We start from the raw sequence: 20,422 nt of genomic DNA on the forward strand, positions 1-20,422 counted from the left end.
GAGAATGGATCGATGGGAGAGGAGTGGTCTCCTCCCTTCACCTCCGGTTCACCCGACGAGCTCACCTCCGCCACTCCCTTCCCCGTCTGGATCTGGGGCACTACGTCTTACGCCTCCGAGGGAGTATGATGGAGCAGCGGCAAGGTGCCAGGGATTCCTATTACAACTTGAATTATACCTGGCGACCGTGAGGCCGACTCCCTCGGGGGAGGAGAGCGTGAGCCTCCTCATCTCCTGCTTGACGGGCCGAGCATTGGAGTGGGCCAACGCTGTGTGGAATGGACCCGATTCCGCACGAAACTACCCTGAGTTCACCCGCCGTTTCAGGGCCGTCTTCGATCATCCCCCGAAAGGAAGAGCGGCGGGTGAACGTCTGTTTCACCTTAGGCAGGAGATGAGGAGCGCGCAAGATTTTGCCCTAGAATTCCGGACTTTGGGGGCTGGAGCTGGGTGGAACGACAGGGCCCTAATAGATCACTACCGGTATAGCCTCAGGGAGGACGTCCGCAGGGAGCTAGCGTGTCGGGACACTACACTCTCCCTAGATGAACTGATCGACATGTCTATACGACTGGACAATCTGCTGGCTGCCCGCGGACGTTCAGAGAGGGTCCTGTCAGTTCCAGCTCTTAGCCTGCCTGCACCCATTCCTATGGAGCTCGGGGGAACTGCGTCAAGGGGAACCAGAGGAGGGCGCCCCTCCTGCACCAATTGTGGTCGACGAGGACACACGGCCGACCAGTGCTGGGGTGGTCCCTCTGGGAGTCGAGAGGGCAGGCAGAACACTCCTCGTTCATCCCAGGTGAGTCAGCACCACACTCACCCAGAATCCTCTGTTGGTCACGTGTTTGTTTACATTTGTTTCCCAGCATAAGGCGCTAGTCGATTCAGGCGCAGCTGGGAACTTTATGGATAGCGGACTAGCCCTTAAGTTGGGAATTCCGCTGGTACCGTTAGATTCCCCTTTCCCCGTGCACTCCTTAGATAGCCGACCATTAGGGTCAGGGCTGATCAGGGAGACCACGGTGCCACTGGACATGATAACGCAGGGGAATCATAAGGAACGAATTAGTTTCTTTATTATCGACTCACCTGCGTTTCCAGTGGTGCTGGGGGTGCCCTGGTTAGCTAGTCACAATCCTAAGATTTTGTGGAAATAGGGGATTCTCCAGGGATGGTCAGAGGAGTGTTCAGGTAGATGTCTAGATGTTTCCATCGGTGCCACGTCGGTGGAGAGTTCAGACCAGGTTTCCACTGTGCACATTCCCCCTGAGTATGCCGATTTGGCTCTCGCCTTCTGTAAAAAGAAGGCGACTAAATTACCACCTCATCGACCGGGGGATTGTGCGATAGACCTCCAGGATAACGCTGCGCTTCCTAAGAGTCATGTGTACCCATTGTCCCAGGAGGAGATGTTGGCTATGGAGACATATGTCACGGAAGCTCTGGGGCAAGGGTACATTCAGCCCTCCATTTCACCTGTCTCCTCGAGGTTTGCATCCGTGCATTGATTATAGAGGTCTCAATTCTATCACAGTGGGGTTCAGTTACCCGCTACCTCTCATTGCTACCGCAGTGGAATCATTTAACGGAGCACGTTTTTTCACGAAACTGGATCTCAGGAGCGCTTATAATCTGGTGCGTATTCGGAAGGGAGACGAGTGGAAAACCGCATTTAGTACCACATCGGGCCACTATGAGTACCTCGTCATACCGTATGGGTTGAAGAATGCTCCAGCCGTCTTTCAGTCTTTTGTGGATGAGATTTTTAGGGACCTGCACAGGCAGGGAGTGATTGTGTATATCAATGATATCCTTATTTACTCCTCCACACGCGCCGAGCATGTGTCTCTAGTGCGCAAAGTGCTTGGTAGACTGCTGAAGCATGATCTATACGTCAAGGCTGAGAAATGTGAGTTCTTCAAAAAAGCCGTTTCCTTCCTGGGTTATCGCATTTCCACCTCAGGGATGGTGATGGAGTGTGATCGTGTTAATGCCGTGCGTAATTGGCCGACTCCCACCACGGTGAAGGAGGTGCAGCGGTTTTTGGGTTTTGCCAATTACTACCGGAGGTTTATCCGGTGTTTTGGCCAAGTTGCGGCTCCCGTTACCTCACTTTTGAAGGGGGGACCGGTGCGTTTGCGGTGGTCGGCTGAAGCGGACAGAGCCTTCGACCAGTTGAAGGCGCTGTTCACTGATGCGCCCGTGTTGGCGCACCCGGACCCCTCTTTGCCGTTCATAGTGGAAGTGGACGCATCTGAGGCTGGGGTGGGTGCCGTTCTATCACAGCGCTCGAGTGCGCCACTGAAACTCCGCCCCTGCGCTTTCTTTTCTAAGAAGCTCAGTCCGGCAGAGCGTAACTATGATGTGGGGGACCGTGAATTGTTAGCTGTGGTTAAGGCTCTGACTGTGTGGAGACATTGGCTTGAGGGGGCTAGACACCCTTTTCTCATCTGGACTGACCACCGGAACCTGGAGTATATCCGGGCAGCCCGGAGACAGAATCCACGTCAGGCAAGGTGGGCCAAGTTTTTCACCCGATTTCAGTTCAGGATGTCATATAGACCAGGCTCTATGAACACTAAGGCTGACGCGCTGTCCCACCTCTATGACACTGAGGATAGGCCCATCGATCCTACTCCCATCCTTCCAGCCTCTAAGCTGGTAGCACCAGTAGTATGGGAGGTGGACGCGGACATTAAGCGGGCGTTGCAAATGGAGCCTGCGCCTTCAAATTGTCCTACCGGTCGTAAATACGTTCCGCTTGGTGTTCGTGATCGATTGATTCGATGGGCTCATACGCTACCTTCCTCGGGCCATCCTGGGATATTCATTTCCTCGGTTTTCAGTACTTATTAAATTACATATTGTACCAAAAATGTTCCTGCTTCCTGTGCCTGACTCCACACCCACGAAGCCCAAAGTGTTACACAAATGATGGAATTTCTCATGGAAGAATGGTGTCGCATCCCTCTAATAGAGTTCCAGACACTTGTAGAATCTAAGCCAAGGCTCATTAAAGCTGTTCTGGCGGCCCGTTGTGGCCCAACGTCCTATTAAGACACTTAATTTTGGTGTTCCTTTATTTTGGCAGTTATGTGAACATTTTCTCTTGGTTGACGTTTTCGTCAGATCAATCCTATCCAAAGAAAACACTAACAACATTGGCATTTTACTGTGTGTTTTACACAATGTTTCTATTCCTTTAATCTTCTTCTAAGCACATCAGACACCGGTCAGACTCTCTAAAATACAACACACTCAATTTGTCTCCCATTTTGATAAAAACATCGAACATAGTGCCTTCAGAAACTAAGTGAAAACATGTTTCTACAAATTTTTGCAACATTTTTTGAGAATGAAATACAGAAATATCACATTTACATATGTATTCACACCGCTGAATCAATACATGTTAGAATCACCTTTGGCAGCGATTACAGCTGTGAGTCTTTCTGGGTACGTCTCTAAGAGCTTTGAACAACTGGATTGTACAATATTATTCGAAAAATTCTTCAAGCTCTGTCATGTTGGTTCATTGCCATTTCAAGTCTTGACATATATTTTCAAGACGATTTGTCAAAACTGTAACTAGGCCACTCAGGAACATTCAATGTCATCTTGGTAAGCAACCCTGTGTTTTAGGTTATTGCTGAAAGGTGAATTTGTCTCCCAGTGTCTGTTGGAAAGCACACTGAACCAGGTTTTCCTCTAAGATTTTGCCTGTGCTTAGCTCTATTCTATTTATTTTTATCCTAAAAAACTCCCTAATCCTTGCCGATGGCAAGCATACCCATAACATGATGCAGCCACCACCATGCTTGAAATTATGAAGAGTGGTACTCAGTGATGTGTTGGAGTTGTCCGAAACATAACGTTCTGTATAAGGTTAATATCTTTGGCACATTTTTTTTGTTGCCATTTTACTTTAGTGCTTTGTTGCGAACAGGATTCATGTTTTGGAATATTTTTTCTTCTGTAGAGGCTTCTTTCTTTTCACTCTGTCATTTAGGTTAGTATTGTGGAGTAACTACAATGTTGTTGATCCATCCTCAGTTTTCTCCTATCACATCCATTAAACTCTGTAACTGTTTTAAAGTCATTATTGACCTCATCCCTGAGCGGTTTCCTTCCTCTCCAGCAACTGAGTTAGGAAGGACGCCTGTATCTTTGTAGTGACTGGGTGTATTGATACACCATCCAAAGTGTAGTTAATAACTTCACCATGCTCAAAGGGATATTCAATGTCTGCTTTCTTATTTTTTTACCCATCTACCAATAGGTGCCCATCTTTACAAGGCATTGGAAAACCACCCTGGTCTTAGTGGTTGAATCTGTCTTTGAAATTCACTGCTCGACTGAGGGACCTTACATATAATTGGAGATGGGGTAGTCATTAAAAAATTACTCCTGAACGTATTTAGGCTTCCATAACAAAGGGGTCGAATACTTATTGACTTAAGTCATTTCAGCTTCTCATTCTTAATTAATTTGTAAAAAAAAAAAATAATAATAATTCCACTTTGACATTATGTGGTATTGTGTGTCGGCCAGTGACACATTTCAATTTAATCCATTTTAAATTCAGGCTGTTAACGCAACAAAACGTTAAAAAGGTCAAGGGGTGTGAATACTTTCTAAAGTCACTGTATATTGCAAACGAAGCAGGCCTACACGCACATCTAACAGTCAGTTGTTTTGAGGAAAGAGAAAGGCACAGTGGGAGAGCAGAGGAAGCCATCCATCTGAATCAATCACAACACTACCCTCTTCCTCTCTCACTCTTTCTCCCACTCTCTCTCACTCCCACTCCCTTTCACTCCTTTTCTCTCTCTCTGCACTCTTTTTTGTTTGCCTCTTACCCTCTTCTTCTGGGGTAGCCCAGAACTCTGTCCAGTGGCAGGGAAGGAAAGGGTTAAATCGTTCATTCCTTACTGTACTTTGGCTGTGCCCCAAATGCCACCCAATTCCCTATGTAGTTTAGGGCCCATAGGTCTTTGGTCAAAAGTAGTGCACTATATAGGGCATAACATGCCATTTGGGAGACACACAGCCTTTGTGTGGAAAACAACAAGTCTCTACACTGAGAGCACGGCCCCCTCCGTGCCACACTAAGTATGTCAGCAATGCAGAGACTGACTGCTATGAGGAATAACCGGATTTCACTCCAGCAGGATTTGTGTGTGTGTGTACTGTGTGTGTGTGTGTGCGTGTACGTGCTTGTGACTGTGTCTGTGCCTCCACTCTCCCGCTCTCTCTGTCTCTCTCTCTCTATGGAACTCTCAGCCCTGTGTATTCTTCTGCTGAGGGTGTAGGCTACCCAGCAAACCAAAATTGGTTATGTGAAAGTTCCCAGAACATTTGTTAGCTCGCAGCATATGTTCTAATAACACAAAAACAAATATGTTATACAAACATTGTATAACCATCAGCACGACTGGATAGTATCTGTGTTATGAAAACGTTTGACGCAACCTAGCGAATGTTAAGGGAACTTCCACAGACCCAATTTCGGTTTGCTGGAAAAACATCACTAGTACATTGTGTTATTACATTACCTGTAAACCTAATGAGAACATTTGGGGAATGTGGTTGTTACAGATGTTGTGCACAACATTTTAGTAAAGGTTAGGAGAACATACCAAAGATATATTTAATTTAAAACATAAGAAAATATGACAATAATTTGCTATCATCCTAATGTTATATAAAACCTTAACTAGAACTTAATGGTAATCTTTACTAATGTTCTGGGAATGTTCCCAGGTTTGCTGGGTAGGATAATCCTCGGCTAGGCCCTAAGTAATGTTTTGTTTCTGATCTGCTATATAACTTGTGGTCAATGTTGGGAGTTGCTCTTGCGCTCTGAGGTTGGTAACGGTTCCCTACAAAATCGAACGATTAGCTTGTGAATCAATGTGATGTCCTACTGAAGTCGTTGTATGATATGATAAATGATTTGAGCCTCACACACACACACACTTGTGAACACAAAGCCACATGCTGATGAGCAACCCTAAAAGGTATGAGGTAGTGACTAGAGCACAATAGACAGTGTTGACACAGTAGGTCTGTTGTTTCGTCATTGGTATCTGACAGCACACTCCTGCCTTCACGGGCAGAACACACCCACCTCAACTCTCAGGACGTGACCGAATGACCGACCAAATGACCGACCGACCCACCCACCCACACACACCTGATATACAGGACACACACGCTTGTGTCCACCTATAGCCTACAATGTCATTTTATGAGAGCTTATAAGAGTGTGAGGGAGAGCATGTGTCTGTCTACCTCTATGTATAATAAACCCAAAACTTCAACAGGACCTCCACTAAGACAGGGGAACCCAAAGCAACTCCCTGAGTGGGTATGTGAAGTCAGGGGAAGTTCCCACTAGGTTAGGCAACCCTTCTTCTCTGGGCCCATCTACGCCACATAAGAGGAGGCAAATCACCACACATAACAGACCCTTATCAACCCCCGTCCCGTCCCTCCCTCCACTCCAACAATGCAGGGAGGCCACAGGGCAGCAGCAGGGTTTACATAATAAGGAAGTGAGGCCTGTCGGGCGGGGGACAGCCTGGGCAGGGAGGGAAAAGCTAGGATGGGACAGACAGGGTACAGACAGGGCAGGGAGAAGTAGGTACCCACCCAGACTAACCCCCCAGCCACCCCTGCCCTGTCTTGCCCTAACTAGGGCCAGGAGTTTTTGTTTTCCAGACCACCTGACCTGCCGAGGATAGACTCTGGGCCCTTATCAATCAGTCCACATTCTCCACTCACCTCACAGGTATCTGGGATACAGCCTAGACAGGTGAAGGGAGGTTAAGTCTGAAGAGAGTATGATGGCCTTGAGCTAGACATGAAATATGCATTGACAAACGGTCATTGGGGTGTTTGCTGAGAAAGGAAAGTGTATCACTTCCATAAGGAGGCTTTCACACCAAATTGGTTTGGAGAGGTTTTTCCAGCTCTGGTGCATTTGCCTCCTTAGTTCGGTGCTTTTTCTATACTAGAACATGAAAAACGGTTCAGTACTAGATTTTTAAAAAGCTTTCGGCACTGCTGTCAAATGTGTCTCCCGGATCAACTCTGTCAGCACAGCCAATGTCCCCCTTACAGCGCGAAAGTACTGTGTGTGCTCCACTTAGCCTGCTCTCAGCGTCTGGGCTGCATCATGTTAGCTCCCCACTCATGCTGCACAGAAGTGAACACACTTGAATAATGCGACACGGCATGTAGAAATGTTGAAACTGTTCATTACTGTTCGCAAAACAATGTCCATACAGGCTAGAACAATGCATGACGACACCAGTAGCTTCCAGCTTTGTAGGCTAACTTTTCTTTCTAGCTTACAGCTTTGTTTGTTTTAATATGCAAACCATAGCGCAAAATATGAAGATTTTAACGATGATTGCCACCAAAACTTTATTCATTCACTTAATTGGTCTCTCTCTCACGTCTCAACCCAAAGATGATCTACTTCCTCAGTGAACTAACTCCGGGCTGCCCCCTTCTAGCCTCGTGAATGACTTCATTACTGGTTCAAGAGACAGTGCACACTTTTAGCAAATAAGCTACTCCTATGCGAGTGTTGTTTATCAGTACAATAAAATAAAAATGGATGGGAAACAGATTGTTCTGTTCATCTGTATTCCCATGAAATCAGCCGAAACGAGCTCAATAACTCAATGCATGCACACACTCCTACTGATTATTTGCATTCATTTCAATAGGCCTAGGCTACATCTCGATTTACCCAGTTTATCAATAGAGATGTACCATTCAAATAAAGAATTACCATTATGTTGCTATGTAGTTAGATTGTAAAAACAAAGTCACATTGATTGATTCGTTAATGCATGCACGGCTGTCTCTGAAAAATGGCAAATGTAATGATATTGAACTCAAAGGATGCCCAACGATTAAACAGAGCAGTAGCTGTGTTCATCTGTCTGGATCAAGTGCCATTCTGTGGCTCAGGTTCATATGCCTTCTTTTTTTGCAGTGGTATCGTTTTGGTATTGGGTATTGTGATGGTATCGAGAATCGTGATACTTAACCTGGAATCGAAGCCCAAATTGTAATATCGTGACAACATTAATAGGCTACTGAATATAGCCTATTCACCTCGCGGTTAGAGGGGATACTGAGCTGTTTCCTCCTGCATGTTGTTGGAAGACCAAAGCGAAAGTAAAATGAAGTTTGGGACACACAGGTTATGCTTCTTCATAATCATAGATGGACTTAACATACGCATTTATCTCCAATAAACAAATGATTTGTGGTTTTGTTTGGGCATTTTAGTTCGTTTGACATTCGCCAATGTGAAACCAACCAGACCAAATAGAAAAAAAATACAATGCAACAAGCCAAACTCAAATTCAAACTATAGCTCAGAAGTGCAGCAATACACCGTATCCAACTTCCCACAGGAGGGCCAGCCTTAACACACTGAAGCTAAGCCTCGAGTCTCCACACAATCATCCACTCCTGATTGACAGCTGACTGCGTTTGTTTACCCACCGGTGTTAGACTAAACCAACAAACAATCGCAGTAGAAATGTGTTGTGAGTGCAACAGATAAATAGAATCTCTGGCCCACGCAGCAGCAGCAGCAGCTAGCTCACATCTCAACCCCGCGGGCTACAGCCAGGCAGCACAACGAAAAACATTTGGGAAATGGATTTAATCTGCATTGGGAGAAAACAAATGTCTGATTTAATTGAATGGAGTTAATATAAGTATTTTTATTTAACCACAGGTAATGTGAGTGTTTTCCTAAGGGATGAGCAGAAGACAGGCGGTCCGTGTGGAATTGAATCTGCTCATTTAGAAATGAACGTGACTAATCATAAACGTATTTCGTTTAGTGGAGATGAGCTTGAAACCTTTTCTCTCTCTCTCTCTCTCTCCGTATTCCGTTTTTCTTCAATTTGCCTATTCTGATTCCTGTAAATGATGTGGCATAATAACTTGAAAAGGTGAGGGAATACCATATCAGTATGTACAATTCAATTGAAAAATTCCTTGACAATATTAATATCAAGATCAATCTGCTGACAATATTGACAATTTGAACATAGCTTGTTGTCTTGGCCTGACACTTGTCCAAGAATGACATCTGTGAGTTTGCAAAATGTTTAGCTTACTTAATGTCACTGATAAGACTGCTGGCAGTCAACATCCTTGCCACCACACTCATACTATCTCTGGATATCATCAGATTAGGGTTATTTAGCCCATATCAGTTGAAAACAGGTTTTCAAAACTGAAAACTCTTGACAAATGAAAAGCATAAAACTCAGATAAAGACCAGCGAGCAAAGAAAGGCCAAAGTAAAGATTTTGGCCACAGTAAGGATTTTGACTCGACTTTCACTCGATCATTTGTCAAAGTTCAGTCAATACAAATAATACATTCATCATTTGATGGAGACACTTGGCGAATGATCATACGACTCATCAATATCTCATCAATATCAAACAACATGGCGCTCTGACTATAAATAATAAAATAAGTTCCAGTGGTTTTCAGTTTCTAAATAACGATACTGTAATGAACACGATGGGAGACAGAGAGCTGGTTTCAAGCACAGGACGCAGCAGGTGTTTATTGTAAAGGACCACAGGAGGAGGCAGGTAGCTGGGTCCAGGGGCAGGCAGAAGGTCATACACAGGGGGTCTAAAAAGGCAACAGTACAGGCAGGGAAAAGGCAAGTAACGTCGTCCGGGAGATCAGGCAATAGGTTGATAACAGGAAATCCGATAGGCTAAGGTACAGGCAGGGAATAGGCAAAAGGCGTCGTTAGTGAGGCAGGCAAAAACTATCCTGCACGGGAGGAGTAAATCACAGGAAAAACATAACTCTGAACAGAAGTGTGTCAAAAACAAACAATACCTCACAGAGATGGGGTGCAAAGAATCAAACTAAATAGTGTGTGATAATGACATACAGGTGTGTGAACAGGTGATCAGAATTCAAGTGATTGGGATCTGAAGAGTGAGCTGCGTTCAGGCGATCTACGTGTATGAGAGTGTGAGTTGGAAGCAGACGTTACAGACACATAATTCAGAGAAAGAAAACCCAAAAAATCTACATCATTACAGTTTCTGCCATTCTACGAATTTCTCTGTGTTGTGTTTGAGAAATTTGAAATACAGTGTCGGAATACCCCTGCCAAAACATCTGAGGCGGAATCTTGGATGAAATAGCCTGAGGTCCTTTGTTTAGAATGGACAGATCAATGATTGCCCGGGTGGATCGCCCAGATGGTTTGGGCATAGACATAATGTTATTGAGTGGGGTAACACTGAGGTAAACCTGTCAACTTACTGTTGATGTGGTCGATGTAGTAGATGCCAATCTGAGGGTCGTATGAGGCCTCCCATCCCCACGGTAACTCGTCTCCCACACAGTCCGCAAACGACAGGGGCTTCGTCAACCTGAGAGAGAGAAACATACAGTATCTGTACACAGAAACACATGAAACATAAAGCTAGTGCATATCGTAACCAATATATAAACTACATAAGGTCGTTCATTCATATAAAAAGACGAGTAAAAAGAAAAGCCATGAAGGAATCATCCATTACTACAAGGCTGGTTAGACTGTTTATAACTTGTCATAGTGACCTTAGAAACTAGAGTTCAGAAAGACAAGCCACTAAACAACAACAACAACAACAACAACACTGGAGCATCCAGCAGTAACAGTAACACATTCCTGAGGGACCAAAGTCTAAAACTGGGGTCGTGGTACCACTCACTCAGCCAAGGTCCCTTCTGTTACTGTGTGGCTGGCTGTGGGCTGGGGGAAGTCTGGCTAGACAGGGAGAGAGAAGGGACACTAAACCACTGTGCCTTCTATTTGGGATGCGTTGCCCAAGGACTGGCTGGGTGGCTGCCTGTACATTGTTCCCGCTCTCCTTTCCACTGGTAGTTTGTGTCACGTCCTGGCCAGTAAAAGGGGTTATTTGTCATTGTAGTTGGTCAGGGCGTGGCAGGGGGGGTTTGTTTTGTGTGGTTGGGTATTGTGGGTTTAGGTCCTAGTTTTCTTATTTCTATGTTTTTCTAGCTTTTCTAGTTCTATGTGAGTTTTGTCAATGACCTCCAATTGGAGGAAGCTGGTTGTTGTCTCTAATTGGAGGCCATATTTAGTTGTGTTTGTTTTCACTGGGTTTTGTGGGTGGTTGTTTCTAGTATAGTCTATGCACCTTACTGGACTGTTTTCGTTGTTTGTTTTGTATTGATTAAGTGTTTTCTTTAATAAATAAGAGGATGAGCACTTTACCCGCTGGGTTTTGTTCCCCCTTCAACGACGAGCGTTACAGTTTGGATGACTTGGCCCATGTAGACAGTAGACGAGAGACAGCCAAGTTCACTGGTAGGGTCATGACAAGATGGGGGTGGAGAACGGGTGTAGGAGTGAGAGGGAGAGAGCGGTTTTGGAAGAATGTGTTGTATCTTTGAAACTCCAAAATCTGTTTGAGAAACTGGGACAGAGTCTATATTGGATAAGTCTAAGAATGTGGGCAATGGGTATTAACTTGCAGTTTAAGCCAAGCCAGCATGCCGCCCGGCGTACTTCACTGTGTTTATTCAGTGCACTCTCACTCTAAGACACACAAACGCTAATGCTAACAAACAGGTGCACACACACAGGCCATCTCTCCAGGCCTGGGCGGCTGTCAGTCTGGTATGCACGCTCCCTCTCGGCTGAAAACGTAAAAAATTAGACAGGCGGTATTCCTGGTATGTCCCCTCGGCTGGGTCGGCCGACTATCGCACTCCGTACACCACCGACGACCTTTGAACTCAAGAAGCCAGTCTCTGGACTGGTCTGCGGTCCTCGCACTGTTCTACTATAGGTATTGGCCTACTATGACTATTATCTACAGTTATTACTATGCTACAAGTTTAGCACCAGAGTGGCTGTTTGAAAAGCTAAAAACCTCCACATTATCAGCAGACCAATCACTAACATCACACTGATCAAACCAACACTTTACTGTTTGGACACAGGCCCATCACCGAGAAATGTCCTCATACTAATCTCAGTGAGGTCAGCCGCGACACTAAGCAATGTCAAAATAGAGGCCGTACTGAAGTGACAGGATAGGCACCGCCCTCCTCCCTCTCCACTATTTAATTTATTTTATTTAACCTTTTTTTAACTAGGCAAGTCAGTTATGAACAAATTCTTATTTACAATGACAGCCTAGGAACAGTGGGTAAACTGCCTTGTTCAGGGGCAGAACGACAGATTTTTACCTTGTCAGCTCGGGGATTCGATCTAGCAACCTTTGTTACTGGCCCAACGCTCTAACCACTAGGCTACAGTTGAAGTCAGAAGTTTACATACACTTAGGTTTTTCAACCACTCCACAAATTTCTTGTTAACGAACTATAGTTTTGGCAAGTCGGTTAGGACATCTACTTTGTGCATGACATGTATTTTTTCAAACAATTGTTTACAGACAGATTATTTCACTTATAATTCACTGTATCACAAGTTCAATGGGTCAGAAGTTTACATACACTAAGTTGACTGTGCCTTTAAACAACTTTGAAAATTCCAGAAAATTATGTCATGGCTTTAGAAGCTTCTGAAAGGCTAATTGACATCATTTGAGTCAATTGGAGGTGCACCTGTGGATGTATTTCAAGGCCTACCTTCAAACCTCTTTGCTTGACATCATGGGAAAATCAAAAGAAATCAGCCAAGACCTGAGTCTGGCTCATCCTTGGGAGCAATTTCCAAACGCCTGAAGGTACCACGTTCATCTGTACAAACAATAGTATGCAAGTATAAACACCATAAGACCACGCAGCCGTCATACCGCTCAGGAAGGAGATGCGTTCTGTCTCCTAGAGATGAACGTACTTTGATGTGAAAAGTGAAAATCAATCCCAGAACAACAGCAAAGGACCTTGTGAAGATGCTGGAGGAAACAGGTGCAAAGTATCTATATCCACAGTAACAACGAGTCCTATATCGACATAACCTGAAAGGCCGCTCACCAAGGAAGAAGCCACTGCTCCAAAACCGACATAAAAAAAGCCAGATTATGGTTTGCAACTGCACATGGGGACAAAGATTGTACTTTTTGGAGAAATGTCCTCTGGTCTGATGAGACAAAAATAGAACTGTTTGGCCATAATGACCATCATTATGTTTGGAAGAAAAAGGGGGAAGCTTGCAAGCCGAAGAACACCATCCCAACCGTGAAGCACGGGGGTGGCAGCCTCATGTTGTGGGTGTGCTTTGCTGCAGGAGGGACTGGTGCACTTCACAAAATAGATGGCATCATGAGGATGGAAAATTATGTGGATATATTGAAGCAACATCTCAAGACATCGGTCAGGAAGTTAAAGCTTAGTCGCAAATGGGTCTTCCAAATGGACAATGACCCCAAGCATACTTCCAAAGTTGTGGCAAAATGGCTTAAGGACAACAAAGTCAAGGCATTGGAGTGGCCATCACGAAGCCCTGACCTCAATCCTATAGAAAACTTGTGGGCAGAACTGAAAAAGCGTGTGCGAGCAAGGAGGCCTACAAACCTGACTCAGTTACACCAGCTCTGGGCCAGAATTCACCCAACCTATTGTGGGAAGCTTGTGGAAGGCTACCCAAAACGTTTGACCCAAGTTAAACAATTTAAAGGCAATGCTACCAAATACTAATTGAGTGTATGTAAACTTCTGACCCACTGGGAATGTGATGAGAGAAATAAAAGCTGAAATAAATAATGCTCTACTATTATTCTGACATTTCACATTCTTAAAATAAAGTGGTGATCCTAACTGACCTAAGACAGGGAATTTTTACTCGTATTAAATGTCAGGAATTGTGAAAAACTGAGTTTAAATGTATTTGGCTAAGATGTATGTAAACTTCCGACTTCAACTGTACCTGCCGCCTCAGTCACACTATGGCGTGACTATTGAGACATCTTCTGACAGGTAGTCTGCCCCTCAGTGTGTGTGTGTGTGTGTGTGTGTACCACATTCCAGAAATGGATAACTCACTCACACCTTGGCTATCCACCCCACAATGAGATATCCTCACCTCACCCAACTGCCATGTTACACATTCTGTATCACCATACACACATCGTTGTGCTCTGAACCCGCATACACACGCATACACGCACGCACACACACAATGGCTAGCCCAACACGTCCATCAGCCCCATACATCACCTCTGGGCACCTCCTTCCCCTGCACAATAACCAAGACTGCTACAAATGACATCATGTCCAAAATAAAGAAAAGTGTTCATCTGGCCCTTCACACATCAAAGGACAAACCACTGAGGTTGCCAGCCACACAGTCAGCAGTGGGACACAAAGACCTGGACTGGAGCTTGTTGCTGTGGCTGAGATAAGATGTCTGACTGACTAGCACCTTTTGATGCGTCCCGACCAACAGAAGAGGAGCTAAACATCACCACTACAGAGAGGAGTGGGTGTGCGAGTGTGTGAAGAGGAGGTATGTGAGGGAGAGATAAGAGGAAGACAACTGGAAAGGTGGGGTGGGATGATTGGATTGTACACTGTCGTCATGGTAATAATGATCCAAGGTCTCTAGGCCTAGGCCTATTTCTCACCGCAATGGTCGGCTGAGGGGACATAAAGAGACTTAAATAGACTTCCATTAGTCACTGTCTCTGACAGTATCTCCAGAACAGAACAGGCTGATTGTTGAATGGATGTGAGAAACAACCTGTAACCATCCTGACAATGGAAACCCCAAATGTGAGTTAGTGCTTCGTTTCTGGCCAAAGCTAATTTTGCACCTAAGCAATTAGCCTATCAGACCACAACAAAATAAACTAGCTGCTACGTCTCCAGACAGGAGTGAAATTCACTTTCACACTAGAATGTTGACCCCTGTGTCAAGAGATGCTCTACGGAAGAGGTCTGTAACAGGCGTGCAGGCTTTTGTTCCAGCCCAGCACTAACACCTAATTCAACTGAACGTTACAACCGTGGTTAGCTGAATACAAGTGAAAACATACAGAGGCAGGCTACTAGATAGAGACACATTGAAAGCATTCAGCCTAGCCCCTAGGAATATGTTGGCCGGCCAGTGGAGGAGCAGGAAACCGTGGCCTGTGGACGGCCATGTGTGTCGCACATTACAGGACGCGGCCATGTTTTCTGGTCTCCAAGGCTACCACACACTCTTGTTTTTGTCTCTCTACCCTCTATTCCCCCCTTGCTCTCTCTTCTCCCTCTCGTTCAGACTCAAGCACAGACGCCAGCAGCTGTGAAAAGCCACGATTTACATCACTTCCTTTATTATCGTTCTCCCCCTCCCCACCGTGCCAACAAAGTCATACAGAGCGCCAAAAAAATGAAGAAGAAAAAGGAGAGAGAGGGAAGACTTTTGTGGCAGAGGCCGTGCTTGTACAAATTCGCCCCAATTAAACGGGTCAAGCTCCAAACAGAGAGGGCCAAGAGAATTTGAGCGTGTGTGTCTGCGTGTGTACGCGCGCCTGTGTGTGCAATGGGAGGGGAGAAACTTGGGCTGGAGTCTTATCTATGCCTCCTCTTCTGGAAATAAACATTTTTGGGGCTGGAGCAGTGAGGAGGGAGGCATTTACGTTCCTCTCTTTTCTGGGGGATTTAGACAGGGAGAGAGGGAGGGCTCAGGAATGTGGTGCAGCACTCTGACACGGCCTCTTTTTCTCAGCCACTCTCTCATAAATCCGAGATCTGGATGGCTGGGCCTTTCAGACGTCAGGGGGGAGGAGAGAGAAAGAATGAGGGAAAAAGATAGAGGAAGGAGGATGTCTGAGGGAGAGTTGAAAGTGAAATAGAAAAGGGGGGAGGCAGAGGGGGAAGAGTGAGAGGGGGAGTGAGAAAGAAGAGAAGGATGGACAGCGAGAGAGATTGAAATTATTTGTCAACCATATTGTAGAACTTACATTGTTTGCACAACGTTAAATCACTCCTGTCAGTTAGGCCTCGGCCAATGAAGCTCGTTTAAATGTGAATTTGAGAGGCGAGGGAAAGCAAGGGAGAAAGGTGGAAAAAAGAGAGGGATTCCTTTTTCCTGCCAAAAATGTGTATTCCTCCACTGGCCAGCCAGGGTCCCCTCTGCTTGACTGAACATAACAGGTCTAGTCCCTGGCCTGACTGTAACCATGGGGATGAGAGGGGATGACGTGCAGGTGAAGCATGAGACAGTCTTGGCGCGGCTTGGCGGAGTGCTATGCTAAACGTGGGAGGGTCCACTTGGATTCCAAGTACAACACACACACCAAAATCTTTTCAAAACGCATCCTTTTGGGATGAATCGGGGGATATTGCGTTGACAGGGTCCGTGCTCTCCAACTTTACTTCATAATACCAGAGTACAGGGGCGGATCATTTGTAAATATGAAACACCTGTTGCTATCTGGCAATGGGACTTTTCCTAATTCCCATACATGACTCCGTCTTATGATGAAAAGTTCCATCCCATGTCAATGGAGAATCATTTATGGACAAATTATACGGATGAAGTGAGTTATTCTTTGTGGCACCCTATGCATGTTTCTGTTCCATCAATCCATCACTTCATGGTTATTATGATGCACTGAACCTGTACCTCGCAACCAAACAAAACAATATGATGGCAACATTCACCAAATCATAGAACATTTCAGAAAAATGCATCAAGTCGCCTTCCTTGCGTTTCCAAGCTGTCAACAAGCGGCCGCAATTAACACCATTAAGTGCATAGGCCTACAGCAGCATTGGATTACCACCAGCCAGTAGTGGTGTGGAGGGTTGATACAGCTACACATCACAATATTCTTTTTGGATGATATTATATTATTTGACTCCAAGCCGTCTGTACCTGTAGCTTGTTTTCCATCTTCTTTTTAAATAGTGAACCGACATGTTTTCAGCACTTTTATTTCCCTGACTTATCAAAACTCATTTTCTCATGGTCTCTCTTGTCTCTCTGCAGCAGACATACAGTGAGCAATACGTTTGAAACATCAAATCAAAACTAAATCACAGAATCGAATCATAGTACATATAGAATCGCAATACATATCTTATCGACATCTAACTATCCTGATAATATCGTATCTTGAGATCCCTGGCAATTCCCAGCCCTACAAGCCAGACAGCACAATCTCTCCTGGGCCCATACTCATATAGTCTCAGAGTAGGACTACTGATCTAGGAACAGGTCCACTCTGTCCATGTAATCTTATTGATTATGATCTAAAAGGCTAAACTGATCCTAGTTCATCACTGCTACCCTGAGAAGATTTTTGAATACAGGCCCTGAACTAGCTTTGTGACAGACAGAATGCCTAGAAAGAAATGGTCTGTAGCATATCAGGCTGAAATAACGAGGGAGTAATAATAATAATAATAATAATTTATTTAAACTTGTGTACCGCTTTTCGTTAAAGTAAAGAATCTCAAAGTGCAGGCCGGATGAGCAAGCTGATCCTAGATCTGTGCCTACCGGCAACTTCTCTCCTGAACAGAACGGGGAGGTGTAGCAGAGGTGGAAAGAGCAGGGCACGCTGCCAAAGCTACGGCCACAGGTAACACAGAGGATATATTAGTCAGGCGAACCCTCTTATCACAGTACACGCTATCTTTATAACCGTTATATTCTTCACAACAATGTATCGACAGACAATACAGGGCCAGTACCAATAGTAGCCTAATAGTAGACCTACATATCCCCATGGGTCAAATCTGTTTTTACAATATATGATTTCTTCCCCTCAACATATCACGGCAAGGTCCTTAGGGCCGTTTCTGAGCCTGGGCCAAGATTGAGATTGTGAAAAGGGGTTGAGTATGATTCCCTTTCACCCTGAGACGTCATCTTAGCATTCTTGCCGATTAACACTGTTCTAGAATTAGAGGTATTAGCCTATCATTCTAGGAGGTTCATATCATTCTAGAATGTGTACAATCTAGACGCAGTTCAGGTGGAGGGAGGGAACCGTGGATCATGATGATTTGACTGGTTTCTAAGTGGGAGCAACTTGATGAATATCATTCACAATGCCTGGCGGTGTTGGTGGTGGTCTCATAGGAATGGCTGGAATGCCACCTATTATAAGCTAGCAGTTTCTAACAGTATAAGGCATTAAGACACACTATAGAAGCATTTGGCTTCAATTATACCCTTGCTCGTTTAGCTTAGGGGGGTCTGAGTGAGCGCAGACTGGAACATCCGTTTTCAGCACGGTGTCACATGGCCTTCTCTTGAGACTCTTTAGGTTTCAATCAGCAACACACATCTAACATACGTATGATGAGGCGTCAATATGACAACAATATAGGACTACTGTTGCCATTGATATGAAGCAAATTGAATTAAATAATAGAACTTAGGCTAATGACTAGAATTGTTCAGTCATTGAGCACTTTAATCAAGCGACCCATGTTCTATCTATGCATGACTCGGCACTGTAACGTACAACTAAAATAGCATTAACGAATCTCACATTTCCATAGGGCAGCTAGGCATCATCCTTCCATTACGGCCGTACTTTCTGACCAATTATCCTCATAATTAGAGCTTAATGGTTTGTCATAAGTGGCTTGTGTCGTGTGGTGAACCCAGCGTAATAAAACCCTGGTAAGAAAGACCTCAATTGAATTAAGTGTGCGTGTCAATACCGGCTAATGTACAGAATTAACCTATTATTGAAAGCAATGGGCTGTTAGGTTTCTTCCTCCCCATGAAATTAGCCTATAATAATATGCCAATCAAATATGCTACAGTTTAAGATGATTGTGTTTTGCGTGTTAAATGTTTTTTATTTCTCCAATACCAAGGCACAGCATATCAGTGAGCTAGAGCAGACCTGGTCATAGGAGGCACCGGAGGCCTTCACTTCTCCAGAGGAAATGTTTTGTTTTACTTAACCTTTATTTAACTGGGCAAGTCAGTTAAGAACAAATTCTTATTTTTCAATGACTGCCTACCCCGGCCAACGCTGGGCCAATTGTGCGCCGCACTATGGGACTCCCAATCACGGCCGGTTGTGATACAATGGAATCTAACCAGGGTCTGTAGTGACGCCTCTAGCACTGAGATACGGTGCCTTAGACCGCTGTGCCACTCGGGAGCCCATATATTTGGGGGATCTCAGATGCTCAGATTACCATATTTTTCATGACAATTTAATCAAACATTTACAAAAGCCAAAACGATAACTTAGGGAAGCTGGAGCTTGAAAAAAAAAAGTGGCATAGATTCTTATCAGGGTCCTTTCAGAGAGTGCAGGGGACTCCACTTTCTTCCCTAGCGTTTGTGCTTAGCATTTTAATTGCCTTTTCATAGATAGTAAGTACAGCCATCTGTAATGAAATAGCTTATTTTACTGTAATAACTTTAGTATTTATTTTATTTTGTACATATTTGCTTCTCTGGGAGAATGGGTGTAACGTTATAGCTTATTTTACTGTAATAACTTTAGTATTGCTTTTATTTTGTACCTATTTGCTTCTCTGATCAAATGGAATCATACGCAGTAGAAGTTCTAGAATCTCAGCAACAACAGAGCTCACGAGTTTGCTGTAGTTGCATAAAATGAGCACGTTGGTTTGATAGCTTTCTAGCTCCTAATAATGTTGCTAGCTACGTTAGCCAGCTATGACTTGTTGAATCCTAATTGAAATGATGAAACTAGCTAACGTTAGCATCGCAAGGAATTTATTCCAAACCAAGGCATGAGAAAGTTAGCTATCCAGTTAGCAATCTATAGCTAGCTGCTAGCTACATCCGGCATAGCCAGCTAAAATTCAATTTCTCTAAACTATGCAACTAGCTATCAGTTATCAGTTTTTGCAATAGCTAGATATGCTCAAATGACACGTTCTGCACGTTCTTGCAATTACATTAGCTATGCTAGCTAACTTAGCAAAGGCGTGTTGATAGTTTCACACTATAAAAATACAACTAGTTACTGTAACAGTTAACAGTTAACGTTACTGGTCAAGGCATTTGCCTGTGCGAACCCCTTTTGTGTCGTTACGTAAAAGTGTGTATAAACTGTTTATAAACTGTTTACAAACGCTGCCCGTGTCAACTTCGCCAAATTTCGCAAACAGCCGCTCTCTTGCTTACCTGTCCCTCGGGTCTATCCAACTTGTTTGTTTAGTGTTGTGGTCGATATAAAACACTTTGCCGTCAAAGTCCCTTGCTTCTTCCCAGCCGTCGGGTAACGGCAGCTGGCCATTCCCCTTTCTAGGCATGTTCATCTTCTAAAAGTTCCGCCATAAGTACGGTAAAAAACTCCAGTGGAATACTAAAAAGCGACAAAAACTCAGTAAAGATCCATGTTTTGCCTTCCCCTGCCCTCCATCTTGGGTTCCTAGCTGAACACATAGGCCGGGACAGACCGGGACAGACAGACTTGACTCCGTTCCCAGCCAA

General features: G+C 44.5%; 1 protein-coding gene across 2 annotated transcripts in view; it reads right to left on the minus strand.

The window, feature by feature from the left end:
* The window catches only part of LOC106610066 (protein WWC2), a 45,386-nt gene extending 24,964 nt beyond the window's left edge, over positions 1–20,422 (minus strand). For both annotated transcript variants that reach the window (XM_014209198.3, XM_014209197.3), the window contains exons 1-2: positions 20,114–20,422; positions 10,342–10,451 (exon numbers count right to left, since the gene is read on the minus strand). In XM_014209198.3, the coding sequence (XP_014064673.2) occupies positions 10,342–10,451; positions 20,114–20,247 (244 nt within the window). In that variant the 5' untranslated portion in view covers positions 20,248–20,422. The remainder of the gene's footprint in view (positions 1–10,341; positions 10,452–20,113) is intronic.

The sequence above is a fragment of the Salmo salar genome, chromosome 08 (assembly GCF_965601325.2).
Source record: "Salmo salar chromosome 08, fSalSal1, whole genome shotgun sequence".
In the NCBI taxonomy this organism is placed as follows: Eukaryota; Metazoa; Chordata; class Actinopteri; order Salmoniformes; family Salmonidae; genus Salmo; species Salmo salar.